This window comes from Borostomias antarcticus, assembly GCF_949987555.1.
Source record: "Borostomias antarcticus genome assembly, chromosome: 2".
Lineage (NCBI taxonomy): Eukaryota > Metazoa > Chordata > Actinopteri > Stomiiformes > Stomiidae > Borostomias > Borostomias antarcticus.
The window spans coordinates 19,009,081-19,025,819 of NC_140235.1; the positions used below are offsets into that span (position 1 = coordinate 19,009,081).

At 49.2% G+C, this 16,739-nt stretch overlaps 1 protein-coding gene across 1 annotated transcript in view; it reads right to left on the minus strand.

Annotated features, from left to right (window-relative positions):
- Positions 1-16,739, minus strand: part of plxdc2b (plexin domain containing 2b) — a gene marked incomplete at both ends in the record, with an annotated part of 149,987 nt that overhangs the window by 6,353 nt on the left and 126,895 nt on the right. The window contains 3 exons of the mRNA XM_084453578.1: positions 2,420-2,458; positions 14,167-14,323; positions 14,843-14,903. Of these exons, the coding sequence (XP_084309704.1) occupies positions 2,420-2,458; positions 14,167-14,323; positions 14,843-14,903 (257 nt within the window). The remainder of the gene's footprint in view (positions 1-2,419; positions 2,459-14,166; positions 14,324-14,842; positions 14,904-16,739) is intronic.

Below are 16,739 nucleotides of genomic sequence, written 5' to 3' on the forward strand. Positions count from 1 at the left end.
TGAGGATCTCAGATACGCTGGCCCCTTTCAGCTCCACAGTCCAGTGTCATAGAATAACAGCCCTCCTACCAGCTGGATAATGGCTCTAACCCTCCTAGATAGCTAGAGGTAACACACACACACACACACACACACACACACACATACACACACACACACACACAGTCACATGATATAATATCCTCCTCTATGCACTTCGATGTAATCTATGTATCGGTCCAAGACCTTTTTCAAGAACACCTCTCTTAAGACCTTTCTCCAAGCTAATGGGCACCCAGCCTGAATACACAGGATTTAACAGCCATGCTGTATATGTCTTATATTTCTCAGGCTCCTGTAGTGAGTGGTGCTGAGTGGCCTGTTGAAGTACTGCCTCCTCTACTGAGACAGGGCCTAAAATGTTCCCTAATGCAGGGCTCACAATACAGGATTTTTGGGCCGATTTATCCCCGATTCACTCCTCCTGGTCTGGAACATTGGTCGTTACCGATGTTTGGCCCAGATGATCTTGTAATGTGAGGGGTTTACAGATCCAATCTTATACCTCCCGATCGGCTCGCAGACCCATCGGGGCGGCCCGGGTTATATCAAACATGTTTGATATTTAGAATATTACGTCACTACTTTACAAACGAGATGGCGAGACCAGTGGTTCATTGCTCCCTAGGAGACGATAATATCTCGTAGTGTGAGATGAGCCGTTATTTTCAAATCTTGTAATGTGTGCTTGTTTGAGATTCGTGAGAAGAATATCTGTTAAGATTATCCTTATGAGTGTGATGCAACCTGATTTCGAAATCGGTTAGGATTTTTTAAATCCTGTAGTGTGAGCCCGGCATAACTTATCACTCAGCTGTGGCTAATAGTCTTTTTTCCTGGTCAGTGCTGTTTCCCGAGGTAAGAGGACACGCTGATTTGTCTGATAGAAATGACAGTAAAACAAGACAAACGTTTAGAACCAGGAGGTGCCCTGAATCAATCAGGGAGAAGTGGATGAGAGCGAGAAATTTATCTGGACATGTAATCAATCATCTCACCCTATCAAATACAGAGTTTTGGGGTAGGCCATGCTCAGTTTTTGGGCTGGTGTAGTCACGTGGAGGAATACACTGCGGTTTGGATGAACAGTGTTTGGATCTCTATGGTGTCGGCTACCTCTCTCTCCAGATAATTAGACTGGCTCCTCCTCCCCCCATCTGGGCTCAAACCGCTCCAACTATGCTATGAAAAATGGACTGTGGGGGGATAAATTCAAATGACAAGCACAGATTTGTTTTTGTGTGATTGGGACCTCGGGCCAAGGACGCCTGGAGAGAGGTTTGTCATGGAGCGAGATACGCCACGTCTGCTTACCAAATTAAATGCTGGAGCGGTGCATTCTGCAACCGATGGAGATGGAGCTGATTTCAGATTTCGAATGTCTGCCGGTTCACACACACACACACAGGTTCACACACTCACACGCACACACACACACACACACACACCTAGACACACACAGATGCACGCAAGAAAGTATGCACACACAAGCACACACACACAAACACCTCAGATAAAGATAACCTCAGTGTGAGCTTTCTGTCTCAGGAACAATGTATCGAACTTGGGTAGAGTCAAGAATGTTGTTATGGAAACGAAACACTTTGCGAAACACTAAACAACAACTAGAAACCAGCCATAGGAATATAGAGCAAGTTTTATATCACACTCATTTTGGCAATGTAAACGTAGGTTTCCCGTTGCCAAAATGGGAGACCTAAATCTGCTCCTCCAGATTCATGCTCTACAACATCAGGAGGATTCGCCCTTTCCTCACTGATGAAATGGCGCAGGTGCTCATCCAGGCCCTGGTCATCTCCCACCTGGACTACTGCAACTCCCTTCTTGCTGGGGCCCCGGCGTCAGCCATTAAACCCCTGGAACTTGTCCAGAAAGCTGCTGCTCACCTGGTGTTCAACCCAAGTTCTCCCACACAACTTCCCTTCTTTGTTCCCTACACTGGCTCCCTGTAGCGGCTCGCATCCAGTTTAAAACTCTGGTGCTAGCCTACAGGGCAATGAAAGGAACAGCCCCCTCCTACCTCCAGGCCATGGTCAAACCCGATACCCCCTCCCAAAACTCATCTCTTCAGGGACTACTACAACAATCCTCCCTCTTAAGCACCTATAGCATTTTAGATTGCTATTCTTGCACTTTGCCTTCAGCACTAGATTATGCTCTTAGTCACTTGTTTTAGAAAGAAGATGCACTTGTGAGTTCTGGGAATAGTAGTACATTGGATTTTCCTACGTTAAATGCAATTATTGTTAGTTGCTTTGTATAAAAGAGTCTGCCAAATGACTGTAATGTAATAATGTAAATGTAATGCCAATATACATGTAGCCATTTCAATTTAATTGAATTGGTATAGGAAGCTTACCTCCATTGTCTTTGAGATGTAGAGCAATCTTGGTGTCATCTGTGGAGGAGAGAGAGAGAGAGAGAGAGAGAGAGAGAGAGATAGATAGAGAGTGTGTCAGAGATTCAGAGCTAGTATACATTATAACCTTTGTTCTGTTCGTTTCTGATGTCTCCATAGCCCAGGTGCAACATCATCTTGATCATCTTCATTTCAAAATGAGATATACTACACTTGAGGCATAATTACAAATAAGTGTTTTGAATATAATGGACAATGCAATACAGGCAAACCAGGCGGGGGGTGTGACGCTTCTGTGAGACAGCTAACGTACATTTACACCTTTCACATTATGCAAATGAGGCACGGTAAGCGGAAAAGATGCCTGCCGCTCCCTACTGTAGATTGAAAAACCAACGAGCGTTGAGAGGCCAATTTTATATTCCTCAATTTCCCACACTGATTGGCGAGATGAAACAATTTACGAGATGAGGTATGCGAGCGCGCGCGTGTGTATGTGTGTGTGTGTGTGTGGGGGGGGGGGGGTCCTACTCGGTGACAGATCCCCCGTCAATGTCGTGCATACTGGATGTTATCGTATAATGTCCTGCTTAATATACCTAGGGGGTAAAGAGTCCTCGCAGCCACACTTTATCACGTGTGGGATGCAGGCGGGCCACAGCTCCGGGGTGTTTCATATGGAGCGCAGCTCCCCTGAGACACGCAGGAACAGTTCAAACACAGGCTGACAGCCAGGGAGGGAAAACAATCTGAGACGCAGCGAGGGAGAGGGAGGGAGAGAGAATGAAAATGAGAGGTAGAAGAAAATTAATTTCCGTTTTGTCTTGCACCTCTGAGAGACCGAGTGGGTCTCTCTCTCCCACGCTGCAGGCCAACAGTACGTGCCTCTGAACTGGCCACACCCCACCATGAGCTGATCCCTCCACCCGAGGAAGCCACACCCCACCATGAGCTGACCCCTCCACCCGAGGAAGCCACCCCCCACCATGAGCTGACCCCTCCACCCGAGGAAGCCACCCCCCACCCTGAGCTGACCCCTCCACCCGAGGAAGCCACCCCCCACCCTGAGCTGACCCCTCCACCCGAGGAAGCCACACCCCACCATGAGTTGACCTACAGCCGGGGAGGCCCGATGAGAGGGAAACTGATCCGCCTGGCATGTCAGCAGCCAGTCAAGAGGGCGAATACCACAGACAGCCCTTCTGGCCCTTGATGCCGCTGACACCCACACATACACACACACACACGCACACGCACACACACACACACATACGTCTGAGCACGCTACTTTCCTGTTCTCACATCAGGCCTCTCGCTGCAGTGTGTGTGCTGCACCTACAGGTCTAGGGTGTTTGTTTTGTCTGTGGGCTGGAGGACGTCTCGCACACCCCTCCCCAGACCACACCCCTCCCCAGACACACGGCCTCCGAGCTCCCACGGCCGCGCTGTCCTCCACCACACCCAGCATCCCCAACGGGTCCCTCAAGCCCCACCCACAGGAGTGTAGAAGACAGAGAGCCAACAACGTTGAAACATTAACTGAGAGGGAGATGAGGGGGAAAGCGCCTCTTTTGTCAAATGAATCCCCGGCCCGTCGGCAAAAGCGCCAAACAGTGAAAACGGCCGAGTAGCTTCGCGTCAGGCAAGGCTAGACGACGCGACGGTTTCCGGGCTCGGGCCAGAACCCCCCCCCCCCCCCCCCCTTTCACCCCTGGGGGTCTGCTTTAGGGATCACCGCAGACTGGAGCTGGGACTGGAACCCAGAACCACCTGGCCCCAGTTCTGAAGCTCAGCCCCCCCCCCCCCCCCCCCTACTGAGACCCAGTCAAACCACTGGCTCCATCCTGTTGAAATACCACTGCTCTCCCATCGGCGGTGTACAAGAATTGGGTTTACTCTAACAATCAATCAATCAATCAAAGCTTTATTTGTATAGCGCATTTCATACCCAGAGGCAACACAATGCGCTTTACAGAGAACAGGCTGTTTACTGAAATTCAAACCTGTTTATACGGAGACGTGATGAAGAAGTGATTCTCTCTGTGTCCGTGGAGAAATCAGTGTCTACACTCCCAAGTCTCACTTCCTCATACAGGCACACACTCTTTCATCGCTACGACTGCAGTGTGATCATGGATCTTAGAGAATGAATATTGTGTTGTGAAAGTGTGTATAGACTACTTTTCTCGTGGGGGGGTGGGGGGTACTTGAGATGATTGGTCCATTAGGAACATTGCATGCTGGGTGTGTGTCCACTCCCAGCCTTCAAAACCATAAGCAAATTACCAGCCCCTGCGCCAATTACTGCCGGGACTAAAACATCTGGCTACAGTACATCGGCTTTTAGCTTTGATTAAGCGGTCAATATGGTACAACCAGTGACAGGACATTAGCTCAAACCTGACATCAGAGGATGAATGGTTTGGGGGAGAGGTTGGCTCTGGCTGAGGCCTCACGTTCTCACTTTAGTATTGCATACTGTCAATAATATGTTAGGCTGACAGCACAAATGACCTGTTCGTCTGACTAAATGGCTCCAAAGCCATTAATTAGGAAATGAACCAAAAATAGATCTAATCAATCCAGCCTTTCTCCTGTGACTGCACTGTCACTGGAGACGAGGGGATAAACTAAATGAAAGTACAGTAAACAAAATTTCACCTTCACTTTCCCTGCATAGGCAGAAGGATCCTGGAAATTTGTTCTCTCTCAGGAGGGGATTTGTGCTAGATAACGTTGAGATGAGGCTGAGGGTCTGGTCTGAGTTAGCCTGCCTCCTACTGGAGTACAACTAATAAGGAGCTTAGTCTGTCCCTGTCCGGGGGGCTTAGGTCTGGCCCCCGGCCCCCGGGTCAGGAGACCCTGCTGTAGAGAGAGGTGGGCAGCAGCAGGAGACGAGCGGGAGCGAAAGTGAACAAAGCTACGCTGGGGCTCAAAGGATCTCTGCTATTAGAATGCAGGGCTGGAGTAAACAAGCAAGGCTGACTTCGGAGACCTAGGAGCATTCGTGTGTGTATGTTTGTGTGTGTGTGTGTGTGTGTACGTGCGTGCCTGTGTGTGTGTGCATGTGTGTGTGTGTGTGTGTGTGTGTGTGTGTGCATGTGTGTGTGCGTGTGTTTGTGTGCGTGGTATTATGATAAGAAAAAGTGAAGATATCTGGTTTCAGTCACATCAAGGCCTTTATCAAATTCCAAAATGCTTTTAAAGGCACTTTTCATTTGCAGATTCCAATTAACGATTCATTTTTCAGGAATGGAAGCTGCTTGCCACATGCGATACGAAAATGAAAACATTTTTCTGAATATAAAGCATTGTCAACGCCATGTAAAGGGAGAGAAACTAGCTTTATGAATTTCAGGCTTTTGCTGAACATGCACGTAACAGCAGTGAATTCATCACTGTAAAAAAAAAGGTGATGTTGATCCCAGTTGCGTGAAGCCAGAGAGGTCGGGGCGGAACGCAGGACCATAGAGGCAGGCTCAGAAGGATGGGGGAGTTTGATCATCAACACACGAGGAGCAGGAACACGGGTGCAGCAAATGTTAAAACATGAAACGTCAGGGGAGCAAAGGATCTTGGGTAAAGCAAGAGGGGCATAAGGAGGGACGGGCGGTTCAGGTGAGACCACCCAAGACGAGGGACAGGGGACAGGGGACAGGGGGGGAACATCACACACACTCCCAAGGGCAGGGAGCGAATTAACCGAGGGCACTCAACCAAAACAGGGAACACAAACACAGGCCATTGGGAAAGACACGGGGACATGGGGGACAGTGACTGGGGGACAGAGTGGGAAAGACACAGGGGGACAGCCACTGGGACATGGGGGACAGTGACTGGGGGACAGAGTGGAGCATGACACACACACAGGCTGAGGGGATGGGGACTAGGGGGGACTGGGACCGGAGCTAGGACCGGAACTGGTGTTAGGACTGGACCTGGGGCTGGGAGGACTGGAGTTAGGTCTGGACTGAGACTGGAGCTAGGACTGGGACTGGAGTTAGGTCTGGACTGAGACTGGAGCTAGAACTGGGACTAGGACTGGAGTTAGGTCTGGACTGGGACTGGAGCTAGGACTGGGACTAGGACTACAGGGCTTCAGCTGCAGGAACTGAGACCGCGAGGGGGAAAGGCACAGCGGACCATAACAGTATCTTCTACAAAGACGGGTCATAAAAGATGGATAACCAGCCAGCATGGCTGAGTGTTTTCTGTGTGGAAGCATCGTGTCAAGATTTCAGAACTTGGTCTTGATTCAATCTGCTCTGTTTAGAGGTTGTAACAAACACAGCTGGCTGGGCCTGGCGTGAGTGAGTGCCATCTGGAGATCATTTTCTGCTTTGAAGAAAACTTTGTCGATTATTTAAAAGTTCCAGAACAGAAGGAAGGCAAAGCGTTGTGTCTTTCTGGTAGAGGAGACGTTCACCGGTCTAAGTAAAAACACTGTTAAAGGGGAACGCCGCTGTCATAGCAAGATTAGCTCAAATGTCGCTTTGTCCTCAATGAAACCGATCCGTACACACCAACATTTAACCGATCCGTGCAGTATTAAGCTAGCTCCTTTTTCCTCTGTGCACGCACCTCCTTTATAATGGAGGTCTATGGGCTAAACATGCATTTTCAAGGCAGGAAGCGCAGGGTGTGATCTTACCGGTGTCATTATGCTGTCGTGAAATATATCGCATTCTCAAACCGAATATTGAAACAAAAGCTCCATTTGAGCCAGAACTATTTCGCCGAACGCACTACACCATACCTTTCACACTGTAAACTTCTGCCGCACATAAAGCTAGACGATTGTTTACATCCTCAGTGGCGGTTCTAGAAAGTTTTACCTGGGGTGGCAAAAGGGTGGCATGAGGTTCCAGCAGGGGGGCAGAGGTTATCTCCTCCCCAAACACATTAAACTTCAGAGATTTTAATTTCTGCATTCTCTGGTGACTTTTACGATATGAATCACATAATAAGAATGTAAAATCACCTTATCGAGCACTTAACCCAGTCCTTGCATACAATAAAAACTTACAACAATGAAGTCAACGACGCAAATTCAGCCGAGGCACAAACGTCACGGCCGGGGGGTCAGCAGAGGTTAATCAGTCACGCATGACGCAGCACCAGCTGACTGTAGCTGTCATAGCATTGGTCAGCTCACTAGAGCGCATGTATTTAAGCTGTCAAAACATGTCATTGTTCGCGCTTGCCTTTACTGCTGGTTGTGCATTGCATGCTCGCTGCTTCCGCGTTCTCTGCGCTGGCGTCCGCTGCCATTCCTCCTATTACTGCTATTACTGCTATTACTGCTATTACTGCTATTCCTGCTGTTGCTCGTGTCTGCGCGCTCGCTGCTCCGCGTCTTGCTCGCGTTCCGTGCTCGTATTGTGATTTGGTGCGTTTGCTGCCTGCTGCCCGCGGTGTCCTCGCTGCTTCCGCGTTTTCTGCTCTTGCGTTCCTCTCTGCCCGCGTCGTCTCTCCGGTCCGTGGTTTGGGGGTCCGTTTAGTGGCGTCGTGGAGCGCCGGCTTCCGAGGCCGAGGTGCCCGTCCCTCTGTAGCACCGTCGTGCCATACTTGCGTATGGTTCGTTGCTCGCATAGCTTGCGTTGGAGTCCGTTTAAGCATTGCTACGCGCCGGTCACTGGGTTTCATTAATGAGCCGCGGATGTCGGAGGTTGTCCATGCCTCGTCTGCCGCATTACTCAACTGTCGATGTGCGCCGGGTGCGTTCACCATTGAAATGTTTGCAGTTTCGGGCGTGGACGTGCTGTGTGGATTCTCTATGTATTTGGTTCATCTAAATCCTCCCCTCGCGGCTCGTTCGTGGATTCGCTGGCTGCATGGCAGGCTTACTGCTCGTTGCTAACTAGCTGGCGTTCGTCAAGGTTCCCGTGTTGCACGTCGGGGCGTCATTATGTTGGATTGCTAATACTTGCTCATGATTCATTATGTTAGATTGCTGATACTAGCTCATGATTCATTATGTTAGATTGCTAATACTAGCTCATGATTCATTATATTAGATTGCTAATACTAGCTCATGATTCATTGTGTTGGATTGCTAATACTAGCTCGTGATTCATTATGTTGGATTGCTAATACTAGCTCATGATTCATTATGTTAGATTGCTTATACTAGCTCATGATTCATTATGTTGGATTGCTAATACTAGCTCATGATTCATTATGTTGGATTGCTAATACTAGCTCATGATTCATTATGTTGGATTGCTAATACTAGCTCTTGTTTCATTATGTTAGATTGCTGATACTAGCTCATGATTCATTATGTTAGATTGCTAATACTAGCTCATGATTCATTATGTTAGATTGCTAATACTAGCTCATGATTCTAATACTAGCTCATGTTTCTAATACTAGCTCATGATTCTCGCGTTCAATTCATTGTTGCAGCCCGTGGGTTCCATCTGAACTGCTCTCTACTCGCTAGCACCATATTGCGAGTGCCGCCACGCAGCTAGCGTTAGCCATTCGGTGTGGCTAATGCTAGCTGTGTCCCCCTCAATCATTCTAAGCTTGTTATAGCGCATTTCATGCCCTGAGGCGGCACAATGCGCTTTCCTGAGGACATGGGAGGTGGGTATACGTCCCACCCCTACGTATTCTGGTAGGGACCTGACGTTGATCGCATCGAAATTGCTTCCGGAGCTACAAACAATATAAAGATAAATGATAAATAAATTAATGAATGTAAGTAATGAGATAAGGAACGATAAATATTATAATAATATTAAGGCTGTCTCGCCTGTCTGGTAGGCTGGCTTGTATGGCCGATTGCTTCGGCATGTCCAAACCTCGTTCGGGGACAACGACGGCGATGATGCCTTACCAATTATTGCAGTTTATTGGCTTTATAAATAGTTCGGGTCAGTAGCATCGGGCTACTGCATGGTTCCTTAGGGCAACGTACTGTAAATTGTGCATTGTCATCAATTGATACAAGCCATTATGCTCTGCAATCTGCTGCGTGTGCGCGACTATCCTGGCTGTTTGGTTTAACGCGGTGCTTATTCCTTCCACCATTTACGTTCGTCGCCTGCTCCTCCGCGGTGTTTGGGGCAGGGTTTTACGGGCTTTTATTTCTAAATGTAAAAGGGATGTATGCTGCGCTGGTCACGCTTCAATGTCGGATGTGTCATTTTACGCTGCGTTGGGATCCTGCATTGCTCTTCGCATTTAGCCCTCTGCGTTATTTCAAAGACTAATCACCTGCTTATAATGCTGCGTGCATGACATGATCGGTTTATCGACTGGACGATGGATAGGGTGTTATGCGCGACGTGCAGTTTCTCTATCGTCGCTAATATTTTGCGGGGCCCCTCAGTGGTCTAGGAAACGCTTCTCTTCTGCATAACGGTGCACCGTGTATTTATCAACTATGATCGTTCGTACATTCCGTTCGTCAATAATTCATGCGCTGCTCGCATGGCTGTCCGGGCAGGGGGAATTATTTTCCACGCATCCTCGTCCCCGGCTCAACGATCGAATCGCAGACTCGCTTCCCTGTTTGATTTACAGAGTTCTGCAGACTGTGCCCGGCTGCGGGCGGCCCTGTCCGGCCTGGTCTGCCTCTTCAGCGGATGGTTCTGGACCAAGCGATGCCTCGTGCCCTACTGTATCCGCTGCCCGATGCATGAGAGCTGTTCTGGCCCGGACCGCATTGACCAATGCGACTGCATGGTCTCTTTTCGCTGCGTTCTGCTCCACATTTGATGAACCTTCGTGCCCGCTAGCGTTTCGGTTTCTCAGCATTTATTGTCTATCGTGTTGGATCCTGACGGCTGCGGCCTCGATCGGTCGAACGTGTCGTAGCAGGCGTACAAATTCGCATGCGCTGCCTGGACCCCTTCGTCGGCATACGAACGCTACCTGGGGCCCGGCGTCCACTACGTTCTGCTCCATATTCAATGTAAACGTCATGCCTGTGAATATTCAATACTATCAGCATTCATAGTTCATTGTGTCGTGTCTAGGTGGCTGCGGCCTCAGTCGGTTAAGAGTATTGTTGCAGGTGTTCATTCCACATGCGATGCCTGGACCCCTCCACCGTTTCTCTGCTGGGGAACCGATCCGTCCAGCTCCTCCTTAATGGCATCGCGAAGAGCATCCCCAAGGCATGGATATACGTCTTCCCTTCACTCCTTCGCTCATTCATCGGTTAATCGCACGGTTGAGGCAGGGGTGTTTTGGTGGTCACTCGTATTTAATGTTAGAAACAGTCATTCTCACAGCTTTCTATGGGTTCCTTAAGGTCGGTGAATATTCTACACGCACATTGTCATTCAACCCGCGCACGACCTCACTCGGGCAGATGTCACGTTGCACGCGCTCTATTTCGTCCTGCACCTTAAGCATTCAAGGCGGACAGAGCTGGTGCCGGCGTGACCGTTTGTTTATCAGGCAATAACACCTCGTTTTGTCCTCTGTCCTCCATGAGCTCCTACCTGACGAGCAGACCCCAGGCCGGTGAGGAGGAGCCCCTCTTCATAAGAGAGGCAAAGCCCATGACCGGAGCCTGGTTTGCCGCCAGACTCCGCGCCCTCTGCCAGGCGTGCGGGCTCCCACCGGTCCGGTACACTGCACACTCCCTCCGTATAGGAGCGGCAACCACCGCCGCCGCCATCGCCCCGGTGTCTACCCTGAAGTCCATGGGCCGATGGTCCTCGTCTGCTTATGGACGCTACCTACGGCCCGGAGTCCAGGACATTCTGGATGCCCAGAGAGCTATGAGTGGACTGTGACATTGGGTTGGGGGGGTACTGCGTATTCAGGCGGTCATGTGGCTGGTGCACTATTAAATGTTGTCTGGCTCATCAGTCAGAGCGCTCTCCGTCAACCCTTCTGTGCATGCGGGCCGCGGAGTTGCTGGTGTGTTCTTGGGGGGTAGTTTGCAGGTATTCCACCAGCGTCGGCCGGTGGATGCCAGAGTAGCCGCTAGCTGGTCTCTGTGGCTTTCCATGGCGGGCGCCATGGACGCAGAGACACGAGGCTGTATCTCCCGCGGAACCCACGAAGCGTCGGCCCGTGGAGACCAGGGACTATAATGTACAGCAGTCCTCCTGTGGCACTCTTTGACGGTCTTAGTGGGCTGAGTTACCTCCGAGCGTCTTCCCGATCGCGGCCCACTCTGATCGTCATTGAGGCAGGATGCCGTTCCCCCTTCCTGGCTCTCTGGGCCAAGGGCTAGAACACCTAGATTGCCTCCCCCTGCTAACGCGCTTTCCACGCCGGTGGAAGGCAGGGGGCCCCCCGGACAGAGCACACCGCCAAAAATTCATATGCATGTATTATGCCGCTTGTATAATAAATGTTCAAATTTGACAAAAGTGATCTCGTCTGAAATTACAGTTTTAATGTTTTTAATAGAAATGATTTTCAGCTCCCATCATTCCCAGGACAGATGTGTTGTTTTTAGCCATTCTTTTGTATTCACCCCATGAAATCATTGCATTCACATGTGTCTCTGACTTAGTATGTACATTAAACCCACTATCCCTAAAAGTGGCCTTTTTCCAATTGGAATATCCATTTTCAGATGCGTAAATACTCTTAGGGGCATTTGAAGAGGCAAAATGTCTGCATAAAAAGCAATATGCTGCATCCTTGGATTGAGAATATTCCAGCCAGGGATGCTCTTTATACCACTCACTGTGGAAAGATCTTCTTGCCCCTCCCCATAAGGTTTGTGGAAAGGCGTTCAGATTTGACTGCATCGGTCCATCAGGTTTATATTTCGATACTTCTAAAATGAGAGAAAAGAAGCAATTAGGGCAATTAATTTACTACTGTATAAGTACTTACTAAACAATTCGACTGTCCTACTCAAATCCCATTCGCCCACTCACAGCCTAGTGTGAAGCACCTTGCATTAACTTCAACATCAGCCTAAACCATGCACAATTCTGAACATGTAGGCTACAGTAAGAACCAACACCACAGGCTACACTAGCCAATATCCGAGAACATAAAAGCCATGTTGTTATATAGAAATCTGTTACAGTGAACTAATATACTGTACCCTGAGGTCCAGCTGGACTTGTAGTATGGATCTGAGTGCCACTGCTCCTGTCGGTCTGTCCATCATTGTCCCTCTCTTCATCACTGTTCTGCTCTCCCCCTCTTTCTGAGTCACTTTCTTCTCTCTCAATGGCTCTGTCTCGGTCTCTGGTGTTTTGTTCTTAACAGTCATCACTCAGTTCTTCTTCAATGCTCATATCTCCCTTACTCCTGCTTGTCTCTTCTCTTCCTTGACTGTTCTCCTGTCCCTTACTCTGCTCTTTGCATTTGTCTGACTCCCCTCGTGTCTTTGTTTTTTTGTGCTGACAAAAGCTGGCTATGCCATCTTCCTTGTCATTTTTGCATCTGCTGGACCTACAGTATTCAAGAAAAGGGGGGTTAAAAAGCCATGCCATACATAGTACTGGGTACTCGATTTATGAGCTAAGCTAGCAAGCTATGGCTGTAGCTTGGCAATAAGCACTCAACTTTTGCTGTTGTAGATTTCGTGATTTTCTCTAAACACAGCACGCACACACACACACACACACCGTCCTCAACCTATACCCATCTCACTATGACAACCTCATTATTGTGTCACTTGTTAACATAACATGCGTACTGTGCTACTGACTATAGCTACACAACTTTGCGTTGCAACTTGTTTCTGTGAGCTCCTACATTCCTTTTGTAACGTTTATTGACAACCATTTGACAACAGCGCACACTGAGGGAAACAGTTGTCTCATTTCACTAGTGCTAGCTAGCAAACGTTGATGTGAAGCTAGATACCCCCCGCCTCAGTATGTACACCAAAGAGTTTAGAATAATCACACCAGTCATGTGGTTGAGCACTTACATTCCACATTGTCAAACTTGACAGAACATTTGAATAAACATAGAGCAACAACAAACAAAGTAGCTTGCTTACCTGACTGTCACTCTGTAAATATCCAGTGGTAGTGAGGATCGCTCCAGTCACCACGTAACGTTACGTTAGCCTAGTATTGTTGTGGTTTCGGCAGGTCAGTCAGGTGGACGGATCACGGGTGCAACCATTTTTTTCTTTATTTAGGAGGGCGGGGCAAAGTTAATTCTAAACTGGTGAGTAAAAGTTTACACAAACTACAGAGAAATATCACCAACATTTATAATCAACATAAAAAAAATATTATTAATAGATTCGTTGCCTACAGTTAGGGTGGCAACTGGGGTGGCAAGGCATTTTTCTGAGGTGGCACCTGCCACCCCGTGCCACCCCGTAGAGCCGCCACTGTACATCCTCCTAGCCATGCCTAACACGTCAACACATGGGGATGGCGATTCATTTCACAAGACAACATTCTACTGAGACCAGTAAGGGGCTTCCTGGCGCTTCCTGCCTTGAAAATGCATGTTTATCATAGTTTTTAGCAGAGGTCCATAGACCTCCATTATAAAGGGGGTACGCGCACAGAGGAAAAAGGAGCTAGCTTACTACTGCACGGATCGGTTAAATGTTGGTGTGTACGGATCGATTTAATTGAGGACAAAGCAACATTTGAGCTAAACTTGCTATGACAGCGGCGTTCCCCTTTAAAGGAAAAGTACTGCATTGTACTTACTGTCAGACCAGCACACTCATCAATTCCTCTGTTGTATTGCTTTTGGACTCATAGACTGTTTAGTGCGTGTGTGGACTGTTTAGTGCGTGTGTGTGCGTGTTTGTGTGCGTGTGTGTTGTCTTATACCAGTACCTTCTGTAGGGGCGCTGGTTGGAGGGTGGGATGTGGAGGGGTTGCCCCCGGCGGCGGTGGACTCTCTGCCCCTGGCCGTCGTCTTCGAGACCACTGTGGTGGTGGTGAAAGGAGCCAGCGGGGTGGTGCTGATGATGTCACAGCTCTTGTCCTTGGTCTGTGGGTTGAAACACGGGACTGCTGTTGGTCATGCATACAAGCATTCTGTTCAAACAACAAAACTGTGTCTCAGTGTGTGTGTGTGCGTGTGCATGTGCGTTTATGACCACGGATGTGTGTGTGTGTGTGTGTGTGTGTGTGTGTGTGTGTGCACGCATGCGCGCTCATGTGTGACCATGTGTGTGTGGAGCAGAAGATAACTGGGCCATCCTTTTCCCCCTGCATACTGCAGAAAAGAGCATCCATCATTCCGACAGCTACAATGGAACATTAAGTCGCCACACACACACACACACACACACGCACACACACACACACACGCACACACACACGCACACACACACCAACACACACATGCAGCCGCTATGAAAGTACATCTATTCAATCATTATCCACTGCACCGGGACACTGCATCGCCCCACGGTACAGCCCTGACCATCAGTAAGCGAGATCTTTTCTATACTGTCACAGTAGCAGAGGCTGCTGGACGCTCCCGTCTGTGTCAGTGAGCCCTCACCTCATCGGGACAGCTGTTGTCCACCCAGTCCTGGCGGTGCCGGTCAAAGCCACTGGAACATCTGGAAGGGAGAGCACGGTCAGTCGCACGCACAGACGAGGCAGCGCGACGTGGCGCAAGACAGAAGAACGCTTTCGCTTTGTCAGATTGACTCAAATCAAATCAAATCAAAGCTTTATTTGTATAGCACATTTCATACCCAGAGGCAACACAATGCACTTTACAGAGAACAAGGGAGGTGGGCATACGACCCACTCTCTACATATTCGAGAGGGAAGCAAAAAAAACAGTATCACCCGGGGGCCAGAAAAGTGAGCTGTAAAAATTCTTCCCTGACCCCTCTCAACAAGGCGACTCAGTCTTAAAGAGTGTCAGTCATCAATCCCATTGTGACATTCGTAGATCTACAAAGCCCCCCCCCCCCCCCACACACACACACACACTCGGTCTCAAGTCTGGATTCTGAAGGAGGTGGGGGAGGGAGTTCTTCAAGGGGAGCTGCCTCAGTTAGAATATGTGAGGTTTTGCTCGGAGGAAGTTCACTGGGTCAAAGTGCTGGGAGCCTGCTCGCTGGGTGGGAGGGGGGATGAGGAGGGATGAGGGAGGGAGGGATGAGGGGAGCCTGTCTGTGCATCGTGCCCCCCGGGCTGCGGCCGTCCAATAAAGTCCAAAGACCGCCTTTGATGGGGGGCGGCCGCTTATTCACAGGTCATTCTCCCTCCAAGAGGGAGGGACCTACGGGTCTCCCTCCATCAATCCGTCTCCATGTCTTCCTCTCTCTCTCTCTCTCTCTCTCTCTCTCTCTTCTGTTCTGGCTGAGGGCCGCATGTATGCTGTCACTCTTGGGGACAGTGTAGCGTTTGTCGCCGTAGATTCTCTATCTGTCTGTCATTCTATCTTTCTTTTGCTCTCTCTCTCTCTCTGTCTACACCCCCAACCTCTCTCTCTTTACTTCTCTTTCTGTCTCTCTCTGTCTACACTCCCCCTCACTTTCTCTCCCTCCTTCCCTCTCTTTCCCTCTCTCTCTCTCTCTCTCTCTCTCTCGGTCTACTCCCCCATCCTCTCTCTCTCTCTCTCTCTCATTCTCTCTGTTTCTGTCTGTCTGGTTGACATACTATAGAAGACAGTGAGAAAAGTGTCTGCTGGTAATATCTGCCACAGCACAGACGGTACACAGAGAGCGACCTCATTTCAAGCACATCAAAACGATCTGACTCTATGACCCCGTTACAACAGAGCAAGGCCACAGAAGCTTCAAATCTCCTCCCGCAGGCCTACACAGTGTTACAGTAGCTATATAGTAGAGTTATGTCTAGTACAGTTATATTCACTCCCATTAGGTGCCATTATGTCCGGCGAACATATTGTTTTTTTTGTGCTGAATCCATTTTCATCTCCCCTGCACCTAAGGCCCATTCTGTATTTAATTCACCGGAAAAATAAACGCCTCCTTTGTTCACTGAGTCGAGACGGTAAATCCTCCTCGTTCTCCCCAGACAGCGAGGCAGACTAGGAGTATTAGGAGAACCAGATCCAACCCATCCTTCTAGATGAGCTCTGTTTGTCTCTCTCTCTCTCTGAACACCATCCAACACACCACCCCTCCCTGCCCCCCCCCCACACACACACACTTTCTCATTAGAATATAAATGAACTCATATGGGAACCTGGTCCCTGTCCAGTCTCTTCACCTTTCACGTCGGACAGGAAGTGTTCCTCTATTGGGTTTTCAACCCTTATCTCAGCTTTCCTGCTGATGTCTTACACGGCTTCAGAGCAGAGCAGAGCAGCACAGTGCCCATCGGGGTTAGTACACCCTGTATGTCTGGACACTGTGCCCATCGGGGTTAGTACACCCTGTATGTCTGGACACAGTGCCCATCGGGGTTAGTACACC